Genomic DNA, 19,248 nt, shown 5'->3' on the forward strand with positions numbered 1-19,248 from the left:
ATGCTGTACCTCAAGATAGCATTAATCAAATGGATCAGTTATATATCATTACATGTGTTCCAGATTCAACTGCTACACGGAAACATAGATATCACCAACCAGAATAGAGACACTAGCAACCCCCTCACGGCATCCCATACGAGTATCACACCTAGTAGACGGGACATGGAGTTCGAAGCAGACCAAATAACATTGCTAGGAGAACTAGGGGAGGGGCAGTTCGGTAAAGTGTACAAGGCAAGAGCACGCTTTGTCAACGACTACCAAGGGTCTACAATCGTCGCCGTGAAAACTGTAAAAGGTAAAATAATACTGGGTGAACGACATGTTTGCCTTGCAATTGTTTTATTTGTATATTTCAAATATTCTACTTCATATCAAACTGCTAACATAGCAATTCTGATTCAAAGATGTTAACCACAGCCTTGAGCTAACGATTTGTTTCATGCAAATCATCAGCCCATGCCTCATCTGAAGTTCGAGACGACATGTTAAAGGAGCTCAGAATGATGATGCGGCTGCTGGACCCTCACCCAAATGTCGTCACACTCCTAGGATATTGTACAAAATCAGGTGATTCCCATTCAGTATGACTGTACATTTAACCTTGCTGAATGTGTCAGACATAAGGATCATACACATACATAAAAGCTCCTAAATCGCTATTTCGGAGTATGCTTCAATAGTACTGTATACGTGTGTAATAAATCAAACTACAAGTTGCTACGTGTGCCAGGCTTGAGGACTACGAAAATAGATGCTCATCTCTTTTTGGAGTGCACATTTCAAAGTTGATGCATCACTAGTGGTGACTTATGATTTTCATGAAGCCAACGCTACAACTAAAACTACGTTACGATATCCTTCCAGATCCGGTCATGCTGGTAGTTGAGTACGTTCCCAACGGTGATCTGTTGTCGTTCTTGAGAAAAGACCGGACTGTACGAAACGTGACGTACGCAAACCTGCACACGGAGAGCAGGACTCTGCAGAACACAGACCTCATTTCATTCGCCTGGCAGGTGTCAAAGGGGATGTGTTACCTAGCATCCATGCAGGTACGTTGTTTACATGTGAAGCACGATGAAATACATTTCTATTTTTTTCGATAGGGACAGGTGATACCTAACTGAAGATGAACTGAACTGAACATTTCTATTGCTACTTACTTAGTACTTATGTCGTGACTGTCAACATTTCTATTGGTGTACACATGATGATAATAAGATTCCTCATGGTTTTTGTTATTTGTTGACAGTTGATATGATTCAAAATGATAATGGAATCTTCAGCACTAAGCATTTTGTAAATCATTTGAATGCTAACATTCATAAGACAGAATGATAAATGTAGAACGTTACAGTAGCGGGTTAAAGATAACTTTCCTTTTATCGAATGTTCCATATCTAGTGCATACACAGAGATCTTGCAGCAAGAAACGTTCTAGTCGGAGAGCACAAGACATGCAAAGTATCGGACTTTGGTCTGGCAAGGGAAGGACCTGAATACAAGAAAATTAAAGATGTAAGTAAATGTCCATTGTACAATGTACCAAACAACATTTCTTGAGCTAAAAACTCCACCAACTTACCAATTTAGTAGGAACATACCCTCTCTGGATTACGATGTATATAGAAAAAAAGTACATTCAGTATTAGTAATTCCATACTTGATACTAAGAGAAGAAGATCCACTTCCAATTGATTAAAGTGTGTACAATACAACCGGCGCAATGGCCTAATTGGTAGAGTGTTCGCCTTGCATACGGTAGGTCGTGAGTTCGAACCCCGGCCGGGTCATACCAAAGACTCTAAAAAATGGTACATACTTCTTTCTCTGCTTAGCACTCAGCATTTGGGGAAAAGTATGCAAGTTAAAAACACACATCACTACCAGTGGATCAGCCCCCTGCTGTAGTGACTTGCACTTGTGTGGCCCTAAGAATGGGAGATGGGCGCCCCCCTACGCATCTTCGATGTATGGGACCACTTTAACTTTAACAGTAGAAACCTTGGGTTTAACATGACCATATTTTCTCTTCAGTCACCCCTACCCCTACGCTGGATGGCCCCAGAGACACTTTCCATAGATAGGCTGTACACGACCAAAAGCGATGTGTGGTCCTTTGGTGTGCTGCTTTACGAAATTGTTACATTAGGTATGTATCACTTTCTTCTTCAAAACGATTCAGGCTTTGATTGTCTCTTGGTATCCTGTGTCATGATCTTAGATACCAATTCTTTTTCTTCTCACCTTCTCACCCTAAAACCTTTAGGCTATTTGCCTGTAAGTTGTAAGCCTCATGGTGAACTCTATCCATACTGCTCTATCCTCAGTCATTTTCTTCACTATTTGGAAGTTTCGTTCTTCTCTTCTGGTAATCTCAACGATTTGCTCTAGCCAACTCTTTTTTGGTCTGCCTGCTGGCCTTTTCTTTTTAGGCGTCCAGTTGAAGATTCTATTTGCATCTCTGTCCTCTGGCATTCTGTTCAGGTGTCCAAACCACCTTAGTTGATTTCTTTCAACTAATGCCAGTATGGGCTCAACGGACAGAGTTTGGCGAATGACCTCGTTTCTGATTCTATCATTTCTAGTAACTCCAAAGATGAGCCGCAGTACTCTCATCTCGGTTGCTTGTATCCTACTTTTCAGTTTTGTAATTAGGGTCCAGACTTCACTTCCGTATAGCAGAACTGGTCTAAGTATACGGTAGTATAAATGAAAATATCAATCATCATAACAAATATACCCTCTAGTCATCTAGGTCATGGTCATCTAGTGAGGTCACCATTTTGTAACTCATATCTATGTTGCTCATAGGTTCTACACCGTATCCCACCATGACAGCCCAACAGGCTGCTGAGAAAATTCAAAGGGGATTGAAATTACAGAAGCCAGCGCACTGTACAGATGATCTGTAAGTTTATCGATATCATACGCAAACAACTTTCTTTGAACGAAATCTTTACTGCTTTGTGTGATGAGAGAAGTAGTGTTAAACTGCTTATAAGATATATCTGCAACAGGAGAAGCCTAGTGCTCATGTGAAAATTTGTTGGCATCCATGTTGGCGTGTGATTATCTATTTGCCACTTTTCCTTTTTTCATAGATATTTCATTATGGAAAACTGCTGGCATTTTCTACCCAACGAAAGACCGCCCTTCTCGGAGCTCTCGGCAGCTTTATCACGGTTGATAATGGACGAGAAGGTTTGTGTTACTGTTTTGAAGGCTGTTCTGTTCCAGTTACAGGAATATTCCTATGTTCTGTTCAGTTACAGGAATATTCCGACGTTCTGTTCCGATATAAAAGTCTTAACTTGTTAGGCTGAAGACACATTAGTTAAATACTTAGTTAGTTGCCATATTGACTATAATCTTGTCGCTGTGGCGTCGGCGTGGCGTAACGGTTAGAGCGTTGTGTCCTTGGGAAAGGTACTTTACATGGCCTTCCCTGACGGTGGAGTGACGCCCACCGAGCCACTTTGGCTAATATGTCAAAATATGTGCCAAAAAAACACACGACGGATTTGGTGCACCACTGTGCAAACATTTGCACATTGACATCCACCAAGAACCGTTAAATTTTGTTGTTGCTGTGGAAACAGTAAATGAATACTGGTAGTAATTTAACAGACAGTATTTTAAAAGTACAAGTATTAAAATCGCACATCAACCAATAAAGTTTCGTAATATCTGAATGAATAGATGCAATATAGACTCTACCAGTCTCCAAGGGTCGCTGGGAAAATAGTAGAAATTGGCCAAGTAGAGTAAAATGTTTGCCAATTTGACCTTCTCTCCGTAGCCGACTCCCTTCAAACATTTTACTCTATTTGGCCAATTTCTACTATTTTCCCAGCGACCCTTGGCGACTGGTAGAGTCTAGATGCAATAACTGGGTTTCAGATTTTCGTTGTATGACGGAGATATGCAAGATAATCTGTAACATAGTGATAACTAGTTAGATGGTGGCTAATGGTATTTTATTGTAATTGATTCCATAGGATCACATCATGCTGAATCAGTACGATGAGCATCAGTACGCCAACCTGGAACGGTCCGCTGAAGAGGTCTGCTAGTTACAGTAAATGTACATATTGATAAGGTTCTGTGAACGTTGTTACATGACACAATCATTTCACCAAACAACACTGCACATATAGTACACACATCAGGAATGTCGAATGGAAGAAAAGCCATTTTATCTTTGCATGTTGTTACAAAATGTACGTTTTGTTTTTCAAATCACTGCCACTTTTAAGAGTCTGGTAGTTTAAACCATTAGTACACTGAGTAGCCGTGTAGCATCACATTCTCTATTGCTTACAGAGTTAGGCAGCAGGGAGAAGTTTGAAGCACTTTTTTTGCCAAGAAATTACTTCTTCTGAAACTTAATGCCATATAATACCATGACTTATTTGAAGGTGAACGTTGTACTTAGCACTGTATGGCATTAGCATTGACAACGTGGTTTTCATTACACTGTATTTGTAGACAGCAATGGCCATACAATCTAACGTCACACGCAAAGATTTCTAGGTTTTATGTAACGCATATTTTCGAATAGACGTCGTTGCATATTGCTTAAACGTTATGTATCACATATACAACCGTTGCTGTATTTAGTATGTAATAATATACATATTGGAATGCATTGCCATTTTTGATAATTTTTGAATTGAGGTTGCTTGAACATTTTTCAAACTAATAGACACTGCCCAACGATTGTACAATAATCGGTGCAGACTGCCAACAGCTATCATGGCAAAGTACATATTACGTATGAGAACTTGGGAATATTCTCACATATATATTGGAATGAACTTCAATTTTCTATCATTTTGACACGAGGTTGCTTGCAAACCAATAGTAGACACTGACCAACGATTGTACAATAATCAATGCAGTTTGTCTTAACAAAGTACATACAACTTGTGACTATTCTCACATATGATACTTGATAAAATAATCAAGAATCATTATTTCCGAATGTAATCTTGTAAATTACAAAGGCTCTAATAAATCTTACAGTCACCTGCTTCCAAGAAGCATAGCTCACGTGCATATGATGTAACTAAATGTAGTACCATCATCATAATATTAAGTTCTTTTCCATGTGTTTTAGATAAGGTAACTTCAATACCGCTTCACAACAGGTATTCCTAACAGGACAGTTGTAACTGTCGATTCTCTTCTCAAGACGCACGAGCGAGACTAAATATAAGAAGAATTCTACCCTGAACAGAGCGGAGACAAAATATGTAACTTAAGAGAAGCAACAGTCGGACTGCATTCCAGACCTTTGTTGCTTGTTGGCCTGATGCGGATAGTTTCTTAATCCGGACAGGTACATTTCGTGTACACAGTGTCATAACTGAATTCATCCATGGATTGTGTCTGTTGACAAAGCATAACATTGTAGTTAGCAGTCTAGATCTACCATTTTAAAAGATCTTGTTTTGTTTTAACAATACGTTGAAATGTGTTGCAGTGCTGATGTCATAAAGTGCGTTTTTGAGGTGCACAAAAAATAGGGGAAAATTGCTAGGAAACTTGATTCGCTCGTTACCATGACAACAAGGAGTTTTGATCTAAAAGAATGCTATTTTGAGGGGTTGTGGACCAAGTAATATCACTGTGCAAAATATGAGCCAAATCAATTTTTGACCCCTGCCACCATTGTTTGATCCTTACAGACAATTGCTCCTATTAAGTACAATCATGGCAAGATTTTGCTGCAATTGTTTAGGGCTGCGCCAATGTTTTAGATCCAACTGTTGTTCTGTACGATAAAACACATAGGAAGACTGATCATGTTGTCTTGTTAGCAGAATACTATAGTTTTTTTATTGTTCTCATCACGGTCCTTATGGCTGTTATCATTTCGTTATCTCTACCGTCTAATGTTATCAGATCTAGAAGGCAGAGTGTACCGCCTAAAATTATCACTGTCGTCCAGAAAGGGTTGAAATATAAACCCATGAAATAGATAGTGGCATGGTATAAATCGAATATAGGGTGCACGGTAAATCAGCTTTCTACGAACATTAAACTATTGTTAAATGCAACATTAAACTAAAAGTTCACTTGTCCAGTTCTTGCACATGTCCTTGTCTACCCCCCTTTCTACCCTCTGTTTGCACGTACTTGTTACTAACGCGTAGCTGCTAATAATCCGCCGAAAGGCGGGCTGAGCAGTATCGTAGAAGAAGAAGAAGAAGAAGAGGCCATGCAAGTCTAGAAATTTAACATCGTCACATGCAGAACAACATTAGATATACTACCAACTGGAAACAGATTGTGTGTTACAAGAGTGTTGCAAACAACTACAGACCAAGACGACGATACACAGCTACATGTATGGTTACTTACGAGCTTCATCTGGTACCCAGTTATCTTGAAGATCATCTTGAAAGTGCCACGACTGTGTATAGTCATTGCTCCGTCACCCGTCATCTCAAAGGTGCTCTGAGACAACATCAAGAACATAAACAATGTGCAACGAGAAAAACGGCAAATTATATTGAGATATTTGTCATCCCCCTTCGTCACTACAGGCCAAGCAGTGTAATGTTATTTCTTTTGAGAGTAGTAAAGCAATTGTATCCCGATAACCTATTCTAGTTGCTGCCAAGAAATTGAGAGTGAATTTTATATCATCTTTACAAATGGTTGCCATTATTATATATACCTGTAGGAATTTGATATCACTACAAAATGTTTGTTTTTACCTGAAGGAATGAGCTTGGAGTTCTGAAGAGCTTGCACGTTTGATCTGTCTTGTCAAACGTAAAGGCTCTATCTCCCTGTGGTACATTGCCATACTAGAAAAAACAAACAGATTATCATCAAAGTAAAAAATTGAACCATTAACCCATCCTTAAATCGAGACGGTGGACTCCACAAGCAAATTGGACATTTCTTCATTGTCAAACGTAAAGGCTCTATCTCCCTGTGGTACATTGCCATACTAGAAAAAAAAACAGATTATCATCAAAGTAAAAAAAATTGAACCATTACCCCATCCTTAAATCGAGACGGGGGACTCCACAAGCTGTTTTGGACATTTATCGATATCGTCACCGTGCCGAAACTAATAGATTCATTCTTCGATGAACATTGGAGCTGCGCCGCCAGAACTGAGTCGGATGCTTTTCAGTGCTGATTTGAGCATTACATCACGATGGTCAAAAACCGGTCCAAAAATTCCCACTTGTGGGGCATGAATATTGATGATTATAACATGCCAATCACGCTTATCACCACTAGCAACTGTCCGTGATTGCTTTACGCTTATACAGGCGGACCGCAGTAATGTTTACCTTTCTATCTCCCCCCCCTGTGGCTTTTGCCACGAACCGTCCTATTCATATGCGTACCTGTAGTCAATCTCAATTGTCCGTACATAGCACATTTTAACAATACCAAGTGTGGGCATGATTATTTCCAGCAAACTTTTGTTCATCTAGTGGTCAAAATGCCCATATGCAAGTGATACGAAGCAGGCGCGTGGCTGACAAAATCGAAAGGTTTGTGGTTTGACGGCCAGGCGGCAAAAATGATGATTAAAGATGGCGCCAGTGGGAACAGACTACTGTAATACGGGTCGAAGTTTCGCTGTGAGCATGATTGTTTTCTTCCTAAAATAGTAAACATGCCCACGTATTTGCTGTTACAGAATTTTTTCAATAAATCTATAATAATTTCAAAACATTTGACTCCATAACGAACCCAAACTGAGGCGTATGTGTTTCTTCCCAAGTTCTACGAGAACTACATTACGTCATTGGTCGTAATGACTCTACTTTAAACACTGTAGCACAACATGTGCTCATTGTTGAAACCTGCTATCTGTCCATACATCTTTATCATTTTGATAGGGAACAATTATTCTAATCATAGCTCAATACTATGTATGATTGCTACATTGTTATAACAATCTAAGTTACCAACAAGCTCATATATATTGTATGAAGTAAATGCCATCTGCAACAGATTCAACGCACACTACAGCCTTGATTCCCCATATGCATGAACCAAATTCTTATGTGTTGCTTCAAGACCGATCTAAGTTTTTGCTTCAACACGATATATTCTATTCTGTCATTGAACACTGTCATTGAACATTCTGTCGTTCTATTTCATTCTATATCATCATGCGGATTTTGATCTTCTATTAGTGTGTGGGAGGGCTCATGAATAAACGCACGAATAAAAAAAAAAATAAAGAAACAAATTAACCTTCCAGTGGGTGCCATCTTCTGCCACTTTCATGTACGTTTTCATCCACTGTTCTTTTTCCTTGTCCATATCAGCCTCAGATCTACCTTTGAAGAAAACATCGATTTCTTAATCTTAATCAAAATGAATCTGTGGGACCCATAATTTACAGTAAGTAATACGACACCTATATCATAGTACAAACATGTACCCTACGAAAAAGATACCAACTACAGAGAAGTTACTGTGTACATTTCAACATGTATGTTGTTGTAGCTATGTATTTGTTATGAAAACAGAAAATGGCATATATAGATACATAGATACATACCCCATTTGGCCATGTACAGTGCCTTCATCTTTTCAAATTCCAAACTAGACAGACACCATTTACCCGCAAACCGTTCCATCCTGTCGACGCTCCTGTAAATTGTATGATAAAATCTAAATTTAATTTTTTTTGTATGCAGAAAAACACAACAAATTTCTTTAACAGCTATGAACATATTGCGAAAAAATCCCTGTACGTATTTCCTTCAAAACGTACCCTGGGAACCAGACAGTTCATCGGGCCTTTTAGCCATTTCCTTTTAGCCGGTTCCTTCTCGCCAATTCCTTCGGCGGCCCAGAGCTCCAAGCCCGCCGATACCGTAATTAGCGCACCAGGGGAGTTCTAGCCCAGGCTACTCGGGAGGGCTGACTGTCTCGGGCCGCCGAAGAAAATCGCTGGCGGCCCTGCCCTAGACTGGGCTCCCAGGATATCAAAAACATAGAGGGTGACCAAAATCAAACAATAAACGTGGCTCAGATAGTGTGTGGTAGTATATTTCCTGTACCAAAACTCACTGCAATGAGTTAAAAATATAGTGCCTACTTGTGTCATATGATAGTCATTGATCAAAATGGCGGAATCTTACGTGCAGCCGTAACGTTACGTGCCATGCACTATTATAGACTGGCCTTTGACTCCGTGTGAATTTCTGAAATATATTTCACATTCTGAAGTGATGATCTATACATAAATCGTAAGAAGGGAAATGACTGAAAACTTTTATATTGTTTTGAGAATGGCAACAGATGATAAGAAAGAACTGTTGTCTTCCACCCATCCCGTTTTCGAGACACAATTATTCAAGTCAAGGCAAGTAACTATTCGAATCACAATCATTTTATGATTGCTTGTATTCTCAATCGCTTCGAGCCCAAGTTTGCGCAAGTGAAACATATTTCGAAAGGAACACAACGAGCCCCCCCGCCCCAAGAAACTACATGATATTTACACCGGACAAACAAATCGGACATGTCGACCGGTACAACTGTTGGGAGCACATTTGAATGTTGCCATATGTTTTAGCTGACGACAACAGGGAGACTCACGTCAAATATTTTTTCCTGTTATTCATGTTTTAGTGTGTTGTCAAACATCTTCTTATTTTTCATACTTTACGGTACAAGTGGCGGCTATAATGTAAGTTGTGCATAACTTGAGTAGGCCGCCACTTTGTCTTTCTTCAAGTATTTGATTCTTCTTTGAACAAAAACAAAACAAAACAGGGAGATGTCTAGTACTGTCTACATGTGGTCCTATGACAGAACCACACCACATCAGTAACTGATTATGAATCAACGAAGGAAAAGATCTCAAGTCTGTCCACAGCAGTTCTGACCAGACAAGCAGATAGTTCACATCTATTGATCTATACACTGGTGGCAGCGGTGGAATTCGAAATAAGAAAAGTCCCCCACCCCCCTCCCACCACGGTACATAAACATTCAAGCTTACATGGCAAACTCAATCTGAGCACTCAACAACACCCCCTATTCGATATCAAGTGTGCAGTCCTTGACTGATATTTAAATTTGAAGCTATTTAAAAGTATTAGCTATCGATCTGTACGTGTTTAAGAAATTGTACAACAGAATTGAAGCAACTTACGATTCGAATCGATGTGTGACAATAAAGAGAGTGTTGCTCCACACGTCTGCTCTCTACCGAGGCTAAGATAAGTGTGACGTTTCCATTAGTTTAAAACAACGAAAATAGATAAGTACCGTCAACCTAGAAAAACAAACACGTAACCAAATATGGATATGGTGCCGCATATGTGACTCTGATTTGCAAACTTTTCAAACGTTTACTTTATGCATAGTGTGAATTCATTATCGATTATAGTAATAAAGTATTGTTACATGTTTTATACTATGTTAAGGCGTCTAGTCCGTTTTATTTATTCTTGACTAGTTAGTTGTTGCACATTGAAATGTGTCACTGTGAGAATTTCCCATGCCCATCCTTCTGTTATCTCTGTACTTAAATAAGAGGGAATTGGCTCATTTCATTATTATCATAGAGTTCAATTTATAAAAAAACACTATGTCGTTTGATGTAAATAGCAGTGGCAATGTTGCGTCTCAAAGTCAAGGGATTTCTTCTATCCAAGAACAGATTATATTGAAGTTTTTCGGGTAGTATTCAGCTTGTTGGGATTCATGTCGTCGTGTTCGGAGTTGATTTTCGTGTCAAAGGTCACACATAACCGGAACATAATCTCAAAGAAGATGTAGGGTCCTTGTTTTTTTTTAAATAGTAATTTTATGTCTCCTAGTGATCCGCACTTTTGTCTCTTCCCACTTCTTGAATAATTATATATGAGAATACTACCAAAAGGACGTACTAAATGCCGCAAAACACGAGGGAAACTGACGCTGAGAGTTTGCATAGCTAGGCCCATACACTAGCAATATGGTTGAATGGAGGTTGCTTCTTTTTGCCATGCTAGGTTCGTACAGTAGCGGTGAGGGGTGTTTGCGTTTGTCTTCCTAGGTAGGTCTGCCCAGGCCCCGGGGGGGGGGGGATATATTTGCCGAGCTAGGTCCTTATTGGCATTGAGGGAGGGGGAGGGGGGTTGTCTGCCTATCTAGGTACGTCACAGTAGGCATAGGGGAGGGGGTTGTTTGCCTAGAAAGGTCCGTTCAGTAGGCATGGCGGGGGTGTGTTTACCTTTGGCTAGGTCCTACAGTGGGAATGGGGGTAGGCTGTGTGTGCTCGCCTGGCTAGGTCCACGCAGTTGGTATGGGGGAGGGAGGAGTGTCTGCCTAACTAGGCCCATGCAGTATAGTAAGCAGGGGGGGGGGGGGGTTGTTTGCCTAACTAACAGTTAGCATTCGGGGGGAGTGCCTAGGTAGGTACGCATAGTAGGCATGGGGGTAGGGGGTGTTTGCCTAGCTAGGGCGGTACGGTACTCATGAGGGGAGGGAGTGTTTTTGTCCAGCTAGGTCCGTCCCGTGCAGTAGGCATGGGCGTAGCAGTGATGGGGCGGAGGTTGGGGTGTTTTCCTTGCTAGGTTCGTACAGAAGCCCTAGGGTGCACCGGTGATGGCCTCTTTGTCCGTCCAGCTAGGTCTGTCAAGTAGCCACGGGTAGGGGTAAGGGGAGGGGGTGGTGTTGTGGGGGTGGGGGTGTTGGTGAGTGTTTGCTATCTACCTGCTTCGGTCCGTTTAGTAGCCACGGGAGGGGAGGGGGTGCTGTCGGCCGCCTAGGGCCGTGTGGTGACTGAAAAGGAGTAGGGTGGGGAGGGGGGCTTTTTTGTAGAAATGAACAAACTATAATAAGCAGATAAACACATGAATAGCACGGACACATTGATTTATACCAAACCTGCAGATTTATTTCTAAAAAGAACTTAGATAATAAGTGAGTATACAATGCAATTCTTTAGCTGAAGAAGTTGTACAAATCAATCATTTCGCTGCAGTCAAACCATGATTTTAACGTTCAGCACATACAGCTGTACGTATGTAATCTCAAAATTGCCTGATGTTCACTCCTTTACTTGTTTGCACAAACTTCTTGGGTCCGAGCTTTACTACTTGTATAAGCAATATCTTCATCTACATGTTACATCGCCTCTCACCTGCTAGTGCACCATAAGAAAATTTCTAAATGTAAGCTGTATGAAGTAATTAATCATGTCATAACTTCTCTACTTTTACAAATGCTGCATTTCTATTACATACACCATGATATAAACTCGGCAAAACTGCTGTTGAGAAAGGAAATCACCTGCCTCAAGTTTGCATCTACTACAAGTCCAATATAGTTTCCATATAAAATACAACACTATACTACTCATAGGTACTGCGAGATATAACTGTTATTTGTAGTTTTGCATATTCGTCAAAGAGTAAAAAACAGATGATAAAAACATATACGATATCCCTACTTTTAAGAATGCTGCCTTTCTACTGCATACACAACGATATCAACTCGCCACAACTCTTGTTGATAAACGGAAATCGCATGCCTCAAGTTTGACTCAACGAAAAGCTAAAAATAGCTCTAATATAAAATACGTATATGATATATAAATATATATCATATACGTATATAACTGCTATTGTCCTTCTGCATATTAGCCCAAGAGCAAAAGAGAGATGATAAAAACAATTAAGATGTACACCAAGTACAAGTAAGAGGGAGGGTGTGTAGAAAATGTATAAAATGAAGGGCATTAGAGGGAAGGGATGGATGGATGCAAAAGAATGGGGTGAATTGTTGGAGAGGGTGAACAAATAGTGTAGGGAAAGGATGGAAAAGAAGAAATGTGTTGATTTTCTTTAGATATAGTGACAAGTTATACTCAAAGATTGAAGTTAGAATCACCAGTGATACGTGTGATAAATTGATCTAATCCACAATGTGTAACAGCCATTCAGAGGCTCTCCAACAGCTTTCCCAGATTATCATCGTTCCTTACGTTATGTTACGTTACGTTACATTACGATGGTTGTTTACAGACACAATGGCCAACTCAATCCATGACTTTACTCTTACAAAAATTTTGATTTCTAAGAGAAAATTGAAATTGAAATAAACTGCCAAAATTATCATTCGTGATTTATGAGGGCGAGGAGTTGCTATATGTTAGAAAGGTAATATGTACCAATCATATCTTAAGATGCCTTAAGTTTTCGTTTGTTGTAGGCTGTTTTATACAACTGTGTTTCAATTTGGACGTTGACGTTTCAGGTTCGATTGTTAATCATATCATTTTAAGGTTTTGCAACTTTATGTTTTTCGTTTTATGTTTTGAAACTTTGACAAAAAATCCAGATTACATTGACATTTTAGAATGATTGAAATCATTTTGGAATGGTTGAAATCATTATTAAAGTCCAAATTTCTGTTAAATGTTATAAGTTTGAAGCTGCGTGGTTAAAAAGGCTATCGTAATTGCTTTTTCTTCGCGTAAAATGTTGGCCACTATGTCTGTCACATTGTGTTCTGCAGGAATGGTATTTTATGGTATAATGATATATAATTTTTGTTTTGTTTTTATTGGCTGACAACAGGTACCTTTCCTTATGCTCAACAGGACCTACTGTCTATAGGGGATGATGCAATACAACAAAGGGGTCATTATCTTTGATACTTGTCTTGTATAGCCGTAGCAATTCTATTGTGAAATCAATATTTCAAAACCAGATATTTTTGAGTGTGAAAGCTTGGTGGGCTACTGAAAATCTTGCTCGGTGTACCTACTCCTGCATCACCGATGTTTCTTTACTTTTATATTCCTTCCATTATTTGGATGTTGTTTTTTCTATGCTATGTGTCACGATTCTTGTTTAACAATTCTGAATGAACATGTCTTCATAAAAACGACGTATATATCAATATTGCTTTGGAAAATGGTAATTTTCAAAGTGTTCCATATGTTACGTGTTGCAGATATAAGTTTTCTCATAGCCGAAAAACATCTTAGTTGGTGAAGGAAACTCTTAAGTTCTTCCCCTGGATACTGTGGTTGACAAGATATGCTTTAAATAAGAAGACTTTCTTTTCGATTGTATCGGTTGTAAACGAAGATCCCTACATGTAGGTTATACCTGGCTCACTGTTGTCAGCACTCCTATCTACTTTATAATATGATTAATATATGCCTGTATATGTGTAATATAATGCACCAAAATAGCGGAAAATCCATGCAAAATTAAGTTCATAGTTTGATCATCATATTGGAAAGGTGAGCTTTAGATACGTACATATTTTGTACTGAAACATCTTTATAAGATTGATGAATAAGACTGGCATAGAATATAAAGAGGCTTGATTGACAAAAGTGCTAGTTTATACTGAGTCAATAGAATGTTTTTAGATTTAGAGAGGTGTTTGCAATTCAATTTGTCAGGTCACAACAAACTTCTTTTACAAAAGGGCAGCTAATAGTTTATTGTTTTGTTCAATTCAAGAGCTGATAGGTACTAAGGGCTGATGAACCTTCTCCCTTCTGATGTTACATTTAGTGCCGATTTTGTATTAGTTGTTATGTGTTTGCGCAGAAGGGAGAAGGATAAATAGTATTGCTAAAAGTTGACAGAAATAGTTGAAGGTTCCTTGGACGAGTAATGTCTACTCAGGCATGATATCAGCCTTAGATTTTGGTCTTGTCTTTTCCGAAGACCTGAAAGGCGTAGTTTTCCACACCTGAAAAACAAACAAACAAAAATGATTAAGTCCTCGCAATTTGAGACATAGAGCCTATACGTTTTACAAGTAGTAAGCCATAGTAATAGGAGTAATAAAACTTCTACAGAAGCTTCCAAACTGCACTTACTCTGCAATTAAACCTTGGCCTTATAACAAGCAAATACTGTGCAGACTCGTTCTGTCGCAAATGTAAATTTTACTATCTATGTACCATAATGCACTGTAATGTTTATGGACTATTATAATGTATATTTTTGTCTAATCAATATAAGTTGCTAAAAAAGTAGGAAGCAATGGATTTTATTTTGGATGTAAAATGCTTCCCTAGACCGTTGAATCAATATATTTGGTCTTTGGGCAGAAAACGTCAGCGATCCCATATCGCTACTTTACTTGACTCACCGATAAAGTCCTCAGCCTGCGCCTTGGCACGCTTCCTCCTCACCAGGACCACGGCGACCACGAGCAGCAGCAGACTGGCCAGCCCCACGACCGCGCCGACTGCCACGCCAACAACGGGGATGTTGGAATCTACATGCAGAATCAAAGAGAACAAGAACTCACTGATTACCCAATCTAAAAAAATTATGTTATTTTACAGGTGTCAGCAAGTAGAATAGCACCTTTTTGATATATAATCTGATGGTATTGTATTACAAAGTACTTCATTAGCAATGTACTGAACTAGAATTAAAAAAAACCCATCAGGTTTCCTTGCACCATGTTTTTTTTTAAATTTGGTGTGATTAAGCTATGTAGCTCAGCACTATAGAATGTATACATGAAAGACACTTGAAACATTATCAATATCTCTATGTAAGGCTATTGCTACATTGATAAACAGTTCAATGTAGAGCTTCTGAAACTACTGCGAAAAAAGCACTATCTGGGCTCAACATGTCTTCTTTCTTAACCGGGCAGAGGACCATCAAGAGTGCAATTCATCAACCGCAAATAGTCACAGGTGCAAGTTGTTTTTGGAGTAAGCTAAGCAATGTTGCTTGAGAGCCATGGAACGTCCATCAGATCACCATAATCTAATTAGAAACATACATCATAGAAAGCACCCTTTACCTGCTACTTGGTCACTGAGGATCCTGAATGGCCCTTGAGTGACAGACTCCTGGAGGTCATTGCTACTGTCGCGTCGGAACCGGTCGTCTCCTCCCACGTCTCTGCGGCGCCTGGCGGAGATGCAGCCCTCCCTGCACCTGGAGTTCAGGTCATCCTTCAGGCAGACCACCATGGTGCAATGCAGATACACCTGTAATATAGAGAAGTAAGTAAGCTAAAGCATTGACCAGGTGCCAGCATATCCCACATTATTCACGGCCTTGTTGTACATTATCGCCCTGGATACCATGGCGATTTGGAATTTTATATGTACAGGAGAACCTTTAGAGCAGCTATGTGTTTGTGTAAATCGATTCAACGTAAAACAAGGATAATTGGTCAAGAAGTTGTTGAGAGCTTGTAAAACCATTAACATACCTAGGCACTTGCAAAAAAAAGGCATTGTATGATTAAGTATCGTTGACAAAGAAAACAAAAACCTCTTAAAATTTCTTAACCATGTTCCAAAACTATTCAACTTTTCAAAAGTGGCAGTGCAGATACTCTTGAAAGATAGCGGTCTTGGGAAGAGAGAACGTAACGAATCGATGCACATATCTAGGAGCTGCTCATGCATAAATTGACATGTGGCTGATCAACCAACACCCACCATAACAGTCTCACCATCACCTCACCACGGCCCCATCAATCCTTGCAGGAGAACACGGCTTCATCCTCCCTGCAACCTCACATGTCAGGTGACCACCAAAAAACCAATCCTTCCGCGGTTCCTTAACTGATCATATCAGTCTCATCACCACCTCACCAATACCTCGTATCATCCATCACCAAAGCAACCTTTTTAGGCCCATTTCTTTTACCAGATTGGAATCAACAGAGTCTGGGAAGGTGAAGGCTTGGATGGAAAAGTACAGTGCCATGTCAGTAGAACGGGTGCTGTCCCTCGTCAGGGTGGGGTCTATGTCACACCTGGAGGGGACAAAGACATCGTAGTGACATTTAGTTCGCTCCACGGGTGTAGAATTTTCACAAAGATTGCAATGAAAAGATGCAGATTAGTTCCAGACCGGTAACAGTTAAGGAAAAAACAGTGCTGGTGTACGAACCCGTCCTGAATGATGGTGACTTTTGGCGAGGCGTCAGGGTCCATGGTAGGTGTGGAAACACAGTCCAGGGCAAACAACTCAATGTTTCTCAGAGGTGATTGTACGCTCAGGCCGTAGTGGATGCGGTCAGATGGCAAAATCTGACGACAATAACAGTTATGAATACCGGATGCACATGGACGCTGGTCCCATGTTAAGACAACAATAACAACAACAAGAATAAAGAAAAGCTTTTCACATTTTCCAGGTTCATCATTTTTGGATTAGTTTGGACGTTGGAATTTTCATAGAACACAGAGACAAAGGTCTATTACTCTACTGCGTTCTACATTCACGCCATGCCATAATGATACGAGTGCAGAGAAAAATGAATGTTTCTACCTGAAGAGGAAAGTTGCCCGAGTTGTAGGTAGCGGTGAAGTCTGCAGACGTAAACATGTGCATCTCAAAGGTAAAGCTTTTGTTTGCATTCACAACCTGCACACTGTGAGAGAAAATAAACAAACATGTGGCCAATGCCTCAGAAAGAAATTAGGATGTCACATGGGAATAGGACAAGGGAAAATCAGATGACCGAATCGACAAGACTTACCGAGGGGAGGGGATGTTGTATAGGATGTTTTTTCCCTCTGAGACTTCGTACTGGCGGAGAAACTCACACTGGAACCGTTTCCTGAAAGTCGTGCCTCTGACAGCGCCATTTTCATACGTCACTTGGTTGGCGATGATCTCGTTGATGAAGGTAAGTTTATCATGTGCCGAAGTCTATATAAAGTAAGCAAGAAAATAACCTATAGCATTAATTTTTCACTAGTCAAGATTTCCTCCAACATATGCAAAACATGCACGGAGCTGTTCGGTCAAGATTTGCACTGGCCTACTTTCGGCCGGTTGTTGTAGGAAGCTGAAATTGCACATGTGTAATACCTACGCCGAAGGGCGGTTGTACCGGCTATACAGATACAGAAAATAGAGGTTAAGTGCTATTCAGATCCAAGAACAAAATATTCGGTCGGGGTGAATCTGTATTGAACAGCCCTCAACACAAGAATTTCAATAGTTGCTAAACAGGGAATGGTTTTTATTCCTATCATGATAGTGAATCTGAAATGCTTCTGTGACTAGATGTGGATGTTGCTCATTGGAAGTTTAAAGCAAAATTCTTCCGGCAGAAAGCTACGACAGAGTATAATTCTCTATTTTGCATCATTACATACGTACGAGCGGTACGACCTACGGCCACTGAGTGAGTGAGTGTGAGCGAGTGCATCAAGGTCCTGAGAGGCTACCATTGGTTCAAATGTGGATTACATCAATGGGAGAGGAACAATCCCAGACCATGCAAATCATAGTGATACTCACATTTTGAATGGTCCCACACTCCTGAAGACCAGTCTGTGCCGTCACATGTGTCTGATTGTCTGTAACTCGACATGTGTCGTTCAGCAGGTGCAGATTATCCACAGACACACCTGGCAGGGCTGCTTTGGGGAGGGACAACTGCATCTGCTCTTGGCTACACACCACATTCACTTCCACTTCAGCTGTGGCAAGAAAATATGCATTTATACCGTTTATTAGGTTACACCAAATGTTATTCTACCTACTTCCGGTCCTATGTAACATTCACTTAAACTTCTAACTTATGGCAGTGAGAAGCTTAAACCTTCTGATTGCATATGGAATCCCACCTGTTTAAACTCGTGATGTATAGAACATAATTATTTCCCTTTCCCCTTATTTTTAATGGTATGCAAAACAGCTTTCTTCAACCCTACTCCTCTATTTAAAATCCAACATCTAGTGACTGACCTGTTATCTGTGTCCCGCTGATTTCCCCAATCTTCCTATCGTCCTCGCCAAAGGAAGTGACAGTGAATGTGTATTCTGTCTGTGCCCAGAGTCCCCGTACGGTGGCCGTGGTGTCGTTGGCTGAGGGTGGGGGGTGCAGGTCTTTGTGCGATCCGCCTGTGCGCTTGTACCTGACCCGGTATCCCGTTATCAAGACGTCAGGCGTTGCCGTCCATGATAGGGAGATGTAATCTATCCCAACGTTGGTGAAGGTCAAACCAGACAGGCCTTGAACACGTGCCAGCTGAGAGTCTTCGATCAGACGCACTTCTGTGTCAAAAAGAATTGGATACATCAGGTAGTGAATGTTGGACATCTGGTGGGCGGAAAACATGCGGAATGTTGTTATGCCTTCCTTTGCCCCCCCCCCCCCCCCCCATTCAACTGTTTCAAAAGATTCTTCTCTTTCAAAGTCTCAAGTAAAGTCGGTCCACAGTTGAGAAAACGTTGGAGGGGAATGTGCTTTACTAACTCTCTGTCCCAAGATAGAACCACGACCATAGCA

The 19,248-nt window shown here is 40.3% G+C and overlaps 2 protein-coding genes and 1 long non-coding RNA gene across 3 annotated transcripts; 1 reads left to right on the plus strand and 2 right to left on the minus strand.

Annotated features, from left to right (window-relative positions):
* Positions 1-153: 153 nt before the first annotated feature.
* Positions 154-4,653, plus strand: LOC136438016 (tyrosine kinase receptor Cad96Ca-like). The gene is made up of 8 exons (XM_066432640.1): positions 154-301; positions 460-573; positions 871-1,058; positions 1,411-1,524; positions 2,044-2,158; positions 2,821-2,917; positions 3,111-3,210; positions 4,008-4,653. Exons 1-8 carry the CDS (start codon positions 166-168, stop codon positions 4,080-4,082), a joined length of 939 nt encoding a protein of 312 aa, XP_066288737.1. The 5' UTR covers positions 154-165; the 3' UTR covers positions 4,083-4,653.
* A 561-nt stretch (positions 4,654-5,214) lies between these two features.
* LOC136438025 (uncharacterized) lies at positions 5,215-6,961 on the minus strand. Its single transcript, XR_010756366.1, has 3 exons — positions 6,735-6,961; positions 6,376-6,471; positions 5,215-5,400 (listed from the first exon to the last, which is right to left on the minus strand). It is a non-coding gene; the product is annotated as an uncharacterized lncRNA (long non-coding RNA).
* Positions 6,962-15,458: 8,497 nt separating this feature from the next.
* Positions 15,459-18,317, minus strand: LOC136438667 (ZP domain-containing protein-like). The gene is made up of 7 exons (XM_066433581.1): positions 18,255-18,317; positions 17,485-17,657; positions 17,274-17,376; positions 16,893-17,032; positions 16,647-16,755; positions 15,787-15,976; positions 15,459-15,478 (listed from the first exon to the last, which is right to left on the minus strand). The coding sequence occupies exons 3-7, from the start codon at positions 17,334-17,336 to the stop codon at positions 15,459-15,461; spliced, it is 522 nt and encodes a 173-aa protein (XP_066289678.1). The 5' UTR covers positions 17,337-17,376; positions 17,485-17,657; positions 18,255-18,317.
* Positions 18,318-19,248: the final 931 nt, after the last annotated feature.

This window comes from Branchiostoma lanceolatum, chromosome 7 (assembly GCF_035083965.1).
Source record: "Branchiostoma lanceolatum isolate klBraLanc5 chromosome 7, klBraLanc5.hap2, whole genome shotgun sequence".
Lineage (NCBI taxonomy): Eukaryota > Metazoa > Chordata > Leptocardii > Amphioxiformes > Branchiostomatidae > Branchiostoma > Branchiostoma lanceolatum.

Excerpts from the sequence above, each read along its gene's own strand:
- LOC136438016 (XM_066432640.1), top strand. The coding sequence starts at position 166 with ATGGAGTTCGAAGCAGACCAAATAACATTGCTAGGAGAACTAGGGGAG. Across the intron at positions 302-459 it reads CGCCGTGAAAACTGTAAAAG|CCCATGCCTCATCTGAAGTT; the intron begins GTAAAATAATAC and ends GCAAATCATCAG. Across the intron at positions 574-870 it reads AGGATATTGTACAAAATCAG|ATCCGGTCATGCTGGTAGTT; the intron begins GTGATTCCCATT and ends ATATCCTTCCAG.
- LOC136438667 (XM_066433581.1), bottom strand. The coding sequence starts at position 17,336 with ATGCACATGTTTACGTCTGCAGACTTCACCGCTACCTACAACTCGGGC. Across the intron at positions 17,033-17,273 it reads CGGGCAACTTTCCTCTTCAG|ATTTTGCCATCTGACCGCAT; the intron begins GTAGAAACATTC and ends TATTGTCGTCAG. Across the intron at positions 15,977-16,646 it reads ACTCTGTTGATTCCAATCTG|GTGTATCTGCATTGCACCAT; the intron begins GTAAAAGAAATG and ends TCTATATTACAG.